The sequence below is a fragment of the Penaeus monodon genome, chromosome 7 (assembly GCF_015228065.2).
Source record: "Penaeus monodon isolate SGIC_2016 chromosome 7, NSTDA_Pmon_1, whole genome shotgun sequence".
Classification (NCBI taxonomy): Eukaryota; Metazoa; Arthropoda; class Malacostraca; order Decapoda; family Penaeidae; genus Penaeus; species Penaeus monodon.
In genome coordinates, this window is record NC_051392.1 from 34,641,685 (window position 1) to 34,649,184 (window position 7,500).

Sequence of the window (7,500 nt, forward strand, 5' to 3'; positions counted from 1 at the left end):
CCCACAGACCTCCCCCACACTACGAGAAATACCCTCTAAACTCTAAACTCTCTCCCCAGAGATCAAGAATCACCCCTCAACTCTCCCCCACAGACCCGAGAACTCCTCTACACTCTCCCCCTAACACCAGAAAATTACTCCCTACACTTTCCCTACAGACCGATAAATAGCCACAACTCTCCTTCACAAACCAGGAAATCCCTCAACTGTCCCCCACAAATCAGAAAAAAATTACCCACACACACCAGAAAATTACCCTGAAAGACTGGGAAATCTCTCAACTCTCAACCCACAGGCCGAGAAATCCCTTTCTCTCACAAACCAGAAAAATCCCTCAATTCTCCCCCACAGACCAGAAAATTACCCACAGACCGAGAAATACCTCCCACGCTCCCACAGACCTGAGAATTACTCTCAGCAAATCTTCCTACAGAAAAATTCCCGCGCAAACCAGAAAATTACTCACAAACCTCCCCCACAGACCAGAAAATTAACCACAAACCTCCAGAAAGCAACCAGAATTCACTTCCCCCAAACAGAAACTTACCCACAAACCTCCCCACAGACCGGAAAATTACCCACAAACCTGAGAAACACCAATCAACTCTCTCCCGCAAATCATCAAATACCCCACAAACCTTCCCACATACCGTAAAATACCCCACAAACCTTCCCACATACCGTAAAATACCCCACAAACCTTCCCACACACCGAAAAATCACCCCTTGAGAATTCCCTTTTCCCTTTCTCTTCCTCCAGGCAAGAACCGGAAGGCCTGGAGCTCGCAAACGTGTCTCTCGCCTTCCGACGTCGCCGAGAGACTGACTTTCGAGACGTACGAACCGCGAGATGATCGTGATGTGGCAGCGGCCTTGTTGGTAAGGCCGTTTTTTCTTTGTTTTTGTTGGTGGTGGTGTGTTTTTAATGTATTGTTCTCTTATTGTAGTTTTTTTTTTATTTTTTCCTTCATTTTCTGTTTACTCTGTCTCCTTATTTCTTTTTTTACTTGCTGTTCTTTCATTGATTTTTTCTTTTTCCGTCTCCTTTCTATTTACTTTTAATGTATTCGAGTCTTCTATTTGGTTTTACTTTTCGCTTTCCCGGATTTTTCATTTTTTTCATATTCATCCTTACTTTCTTTCTAATTTTCTTATTCTCCATTTGTTTTTGTCGCGTTCCTTTGGTTTCGTTATTTTGCCTCATATGTGTTTCTAATCTATTTTTATTACTTTCTTTACAATTTACTTCTCTTTTTCTTTAATGAAAATAATCTTTAAGTATTAATTTACGCTTGATAGATATGTAAATAAGAAAAAAATAAGTAATAGAAATACAACGCATGAAAATAATTACAGAAATACGTAAAAAAATAGAATTACAACGCATAAAAAATAATTACCATCGCTTCTCCCTCTCACCCCCCCCCCCTCCACAGGTGAGGTCAACGGGTAACCTCGCCGGCATCCGCTCCCCGGCCTTGGGTCAAATGGGGTCAAAAATCCCCGTGGAAGTCCAGTGCTTCCCTCTGTTCTCGTACCTCCTCGCCCTTGACGCCACCTCCGTCGGTTACGTCAGCCTCGATGTCGAAGGAGCTGAGGCCGAGATCCTCCTCCACCTGCCTTGGGATCGGGTGGATGTTACAGTGTGGAATATCGAGCACAGAGAGACCAACGAAGGCTTCAAAATCCACTATGAGGAGCCTTGGGGTATCCGCGCTCCACCTGTTCCACCTCGTTCTCCTCCTTCCGGATCTTTGGGAGGACACGAAGGAGGAGAAGGGAAAGAACGAGAGAATAAAAAGGGAGAAGGAGAAGACGTTCTTCCGCCCAAGAAGGTCGTTTACGTGACCCAGCATGACCCAGCCTCGGGGAAGGACCCATACCTCGTCAGATTTATGAAGGAAAAAGGATATCGGCTTTATGATTATTGGGATGGTGATTATACATTCATCAAGGCCGACTCGGAGATCTGTTGAAAACATTGCTACAGTCGAAGTCGAGGTGGAGGTTGAATAGGCCTATGTTGAGTATCCTGTTCTTCGTCCTCATTCACGGGCCAGTAAGTAATCAATGTGAGTTTTTAGCGAGTGGGAAGATTTCTAGGTCTGTATATCTTCGAGACTTTATGCTGTATGTGCAAATGGATGTACGATTGCTTATGTATATATATCTATACCTGCGCAGATATAACTATAATTATCATATAGAAGAATTGTGAATAAAGTAAGAACCAAATGAAATGTTTTCATTTTTCCTACGTGTTGGGTGCAAGAGGGGGAGGGGGAGGGGGAGCTACCAGTCTTATATATTTCTCTTGTATAGGAAATCATTTTGATGCCGTACTCTTTTCGAAAGAACACATTTTTATTTCGCATGTATATTTCACTAAGAATACTGAATACGCAAATACACAAATACGCAAATACTTAAAACAAATAGGTATGCAAAAATTAACGCTCAAAATAGCGAAGTGTATTTAATATACTGTATAAATCAGTACAAAACAAATTAAGAGAGATATCTCTTAAAACATGGCTAACACATACACCAGAGATGAGAGACAAAAGGAAACTGACTCTAATTTCGTCTCTACAGTAAGCTTAATCTACGAACCGTTTGACCTTGGAACAGCCAAACTTTTAAGGTACATTTAAGTCTTCCACAGCACCTTTCGAGAAGCCATAAAAAAAACTAAAATAAAAAAAAGAAATCTACGTGTTGCGTCTGGTAAATAGCAAATGTGAAAATTCATTTGATAAGGACAATGAGAATCTAAGATGATATACTCAAGAAGGGAATGCGACGAGGGGAAAAAATAGTGCAATAATACTAATTGGAACCTCATCACATTCTATGACGTCATAATGTAGATGGCGCTGCAATACTTCTTGAGTGACGTCACTTTGTCGTCTGCGCGTTAAAATATATAAATAAAATAAGCAGCAGACAAAATAAAAATCTACCTTTCTGCACTGTTTCATACTTTTTCGTCTTATAAGCATATAGATGAAAATGATATATCTATTCACATCAGTTTAATGATATAAAAATAGATTATATCTAGAAATATATGACGTCACCATCGTTTATGACTCATAAATAACATTAGACATTGCAGTGTTATTACGTCATTGATGATTAATTTCTTTCTCCTTTTCTAAAAATATAAAAATAAATCTGATATCACTGAATTAGTAACAATAACAGTAATAATAATAATAATAATAATAATAATAATGATAATAATAATGATAATAATAATATTGATAATAATAATGATAATAATAATAATAATAATAATAATATTAACAACACTAATGATATGTGTGAAACATTCAACATAAAAATAACATATAATCCTTTCAGTTGAAGGATTCCTTCCTTTCAGAAAAATCTGCAATAAGTGCAACGAAGAGAAAATATGTAAACCTACTAAGTATCACTCAAGAAACAAAAGACAATTCCTTAAACAGATTCAGAAAGTCTTCATGTGGAATACAATCACAAGAAAACTGAAAAAAAAAATCTCATTGTAATGAGGGAGATAAAGAGAGAAAAAGAAAAAGGAGAAGAGAGACGGAACGATAAAAAAATAAAAGTAATAAATCGGAGATCCTAAGGCAGGGAGACATATGGGAGGAACGAAGGAAGGAGAAGAGGAGAAAAGAAAGAAAGGAGAAGAGGAGAAAAGGAATGAAGGGGGAAGAGGAGAAGAGAAAGGGGGGAATAACGACATCACGACCAAAAAACGTGGGGCAGAGGACAGAAAAAAAAGAGAAGAGGGATCTAAAACTCCCCTTTTTGGTAAGGTTAGAGAATAAGGAAGGAAGGAGAGAAGAAGAGAGATGACAACTTCCTTAAGGCGAATAAGGAGGGGGCTGATCTGGAGGGAGACCCCCTTTCGGTGGCAGGGCTCCGGCGTTGTAATCCACAGGCACATGGGGGTACATCTGGCCCTCTGGCACTGTAGGATCCGGCACCACCATCCCTTCGCCGGGTGCCGTAGGGTAGGGGGCGGAAGGAGCAGGGTGCATGGCTGCAGGAGGGGGTTGCATGGCTGCAGGAGGGTGTTGCATGGCTGCAGGATGTGGAGGCTGTGGCTGGCCGGGGGTAGCTATAACGCGACCGGGGCTTCCGAAATTCTGGTCGTGAAATTCTCTGTATTTCCTCTTGATAACGCAGCACAGCACTCCCGACATGATCAGGAAGAACGCTGGGGGAGGAAAAAAGAGGAAAAAAAAATATTAGTTACGATAAATGGCCTTCAACGTTGGTGATATCTTTACACTTCAGATCACTGATAACACTGCGAGTCATCATCCATTTTTAATCATTTTCACAAGTGTACAAAACGTGTTCTTTTCCCCATGACACCCTCACCCCCCTCCGGAGTGCACGAAGCAAAAAGATAAAAATAACTTTTGACACAGAATCTGCAGGGACTTAAGGAGTGCAATGATGCTAACTAATTCTAGCAAGCACTTATTGTAGGACATCTTGCATTGAATTTAAATCAGTGAAGGATGTCCTGCTTTTGTCAGTATGACTTTCGTCATGAAAATAATTTAATTCTAAAATATAAATTTTCAGACGTCTTTGTATCGGAAAAAATCTCATCTGCCGCTTATTTTCCAGTCTTAAATTTTGGCAGAGCGATACGAAGACATAATATATATACATACACATACACACACACACACACACACACACACATATATATATATATATATATATATATATATATATATATAATCTAGATTGCTCCAGATCGTTACTTTTTTACTAAAAAAAAAAAAAAAAAAAAAAAAAAAAAAAAAAAAAAAAAAAAAAAAAACATACACCAGACATTAACCCCCTTTCCCTCAACATACGGTTTTGAACGCCCATGAAAATGAAAAGAAAAAGAAAGAAGAAGAAGAAGAAGAAGAAAAGAAAAGAAAAGAAATGAAAAGAAAAGAAAAGAAAAGAAAAGAAAAAGAAAAGAAAAAAACTAGATGACCCATAACACACCATTACCGCACAACCGAACAACCGAACCAACCAGCCCTCCACAACCCAACCACCTATCCTTCGCTAACAACCCAACCGACCTCCCAGTGCCACCAAGACGATGCCAGGCACCACGTCCTCAGCATCGTCATCGTCTTCATCAAGGATCGAGAGCCAGATGACTCCGGGGAGAAGGAGGCACACGGCGCCGAAGACTGCGAGGCAGGCGACGCAGGGGACGCCCAGGACTATGCTGCCGAACTGTGTGAGAGAGAGAGAGGAAGGGTGATGACGGGGGATGAATCGCGATGACTAGGGGTGACTGGTGATGATTAGAGATAATTGGGGATGACTGGGGATGAATGGAGATAAGGCTTCATTATGACTAGGGATGACTGGTGATCATTAGGGGGTGATTGGTGATGACTAGGGGTGACTGGTGATGACTGGGGATGCTTCGTGATGACAGGGATGCTGGTGATGACTGGGGATGCTTCGTGATGACTAGGGTGATTCGTAATGACTAAAGATGACTGATGATGAGTGGGGATGATTCGTGATGACCAGGGATGACCTGGAGATGACTGGGGATGATTCGTGATGACTGGGGATGACTGGAGATGAAGGGACGATTGGTGATGACGAGAAGATTCATGACTATAACTGGTGATGACTGGTGATGAATAGTGATGACTGACTAGGGACTAGGTAGCAATGGCTGTGGTGGTGATGGTGATTAGTAACTGAATGGTGGTGATGATTATGATAGTAAGGATGATAGCGATAAAGCGTACTGCTACTACTAAAACGATAACAAAAACAAAGTGAAATAGTAACATTAATAATGACAACAAAATAAATAAGTGAAATTACAACTAATAATATCAGCCATTGTACTGATAAGAAAATATGATGATGATAATAATAATAATAATAATAACAATAACAATAACAGAGTAACAATAACAATCGTCATCACCTGCATCTAAGAAAATAAAAAGAGAGAAAAAAAAACTCGAAATACCAGCACAGTTTTCCGGTTCACTCACCTGGATACCTCTTCTCACAAGGCCGGGTCTGCGCGGCGCTTCACCTGTTCCAGCGGCGGAGACAACGGTGGTGGGGGCCGGCTGGTAGCCCTCTGGTAGGGGAAAAGGAAGGGGAGAGTTATTATGGTAGTGCATATTGATAGATAGATGATACACATACGCATGAATACATATATACATACGTACGGGAGACACACACACACACACACACACACACACACACACACACACACACACACAAGCACTCTCTTTCTGTCTTTTCTCTTTGGGGGGAGCGGGAGGGGGGTTGATGCATATTGATAGATAGATGATACACATACGCATGAATACATACATACATACATATATACATACATGGACATACAAATACACAGATGCAAACAAATACTCTCTCTCTCTCTCTCTCTGCTTCTCTCTGTCACACGCACACAAGTGAACGCAGAGGACATGTGCAAATACGCACGTAACACTTTCGATAACTCAGCTACTACAGGTCAGTCAACCAGGAACATAAGGATTGATCACCACCGTGCTAAGTCGGGTAGACCAGTCGGTACATGACGGTTTTATACCTTTATTGACTCCTCACCCCACCCCCTCTCTTCTCTTTCTGTCTGCCTCTGTTTCTGTCCCCCCCCTCTCTCTCACACTTTCTCTCTTACATTCTCTCCCTCTTTCTCCTTTCTCTCTCACACATACACTTTCTCTCTCTTACATTCTCTCCCTCTTTCTCATCTCTCACAATTTCTCTTTCTTTCTTTTTCCACTTTCACTGCGTGTGTGTATGACTGTGTTTCTGTCTGTTTCCTTCTGTGTTTGTCTTTTTCTCTCGTTTGTGTGTCTTCTGTCTAACCATTCTGACCAATCAACACTCCCCCCCCCACACACCAATACTGCACTTACTGCTAATCAATCAACAGTCTCCCTATGTACACACAGTCTGAGAAAGAAATCATTACACAAATTTTATTGAGAAGGAAATTATTAATTTCATATCGCTATCATTTATTTCTTTGAAAACATGTTGCATCTAGATAGTGATCCTCCTTAATTACCCTTAATTACTTCTTAATTACACTAGTCCTTTCCTCTCACACAATCAATCAGGACTTAGCCACATTAGCCCAAACTTCTAAAAATATAAAAAGGCAGTGCAACTTTTGCTCTGCCTCATGCAATATCTTTCTGAAACACTGATACTGCTTCAGTGCCATGGACGAAGCAGTATTATTCATATTGAATAGATATCTGCAGCGGAGAATATTCTATTTGGGCCTTGAAATAGAGGGTAATTTTCGGATAATTGTCTTCAGCTCTGTTCGTGAAGCCTTTTCTCTACATTCCAGACTCATGTTGCAGTTCTAAAATCTCTTTCATATGTTTAAACAGTATCCATTGTGATAACTGTGGAAAAGGTATGAAAGAGAATCAATACCCTCACAGTGCAAGAGATGTATCTGAC

The 7,500-nt window shown here is 40.5% G+C and overlaps 2 protein-coding genes across 3 annotated transcripts in view; one reads left to right on the forward strand and one right to left on the reverse strand.

Annotated features, from left to right (window-relative positions):
- The window catches only part of LOC119575219 (protein Star-like), an 8,949-nt gene extending 6,720 nt beyond the window's left edge, over positions 1 to 2,229 (forward strand). For both annotated transcript variants that reach the window (XM_037922720.1, XM_037922719.1), the window contains 2 exons: positions 761 to 879; positions 1,437 to 2,229. In XM_037922720.1, the coding sequence (XP_037778648.1) occupies positions 761 to 879; positions 1,437 to 1,976 (659 nt within the window). In that variant the 3' untranslated portion in view covers positions 1,977 to 2,229. The remainder of the gene's footprint in view (positions 1 to 760; positions 880 to 1,436) is intronic.
- A 228-nt stretch (positions 2,230 to 2,457) lies between these two features.
- The window catches only part of LOC119575222 (actin cytoskeleton-regulatory complex protein PAN1-like), an 8,916-nt gene continuing 3,873 nt past the window's right edge, over positions 2,458 to 7,500 (reverse strand). The window contains exons 2-4 of the mRNA XM_037922722.1: positions 6,039 to 6,130; positions 5,091 to 5,250; positions 2,458 to 4,213 (exon numbers count right to left, since the gene is read on the reverse strand). Of these exons, the coding sequence (XP_037778650.1) occupies positions 3,858 to 4,213; positions 5,091 to 5,250; positions 6,039 to 6,130 (608 nt within the window). The 3' untranslated portion in view covers positions 2,458 to 3,857. The remainder of the gene's footprint in view (positions 4,214 to 5,090; positions 5,251 to 6,038; positions 6,131 to 7,500) is intronic.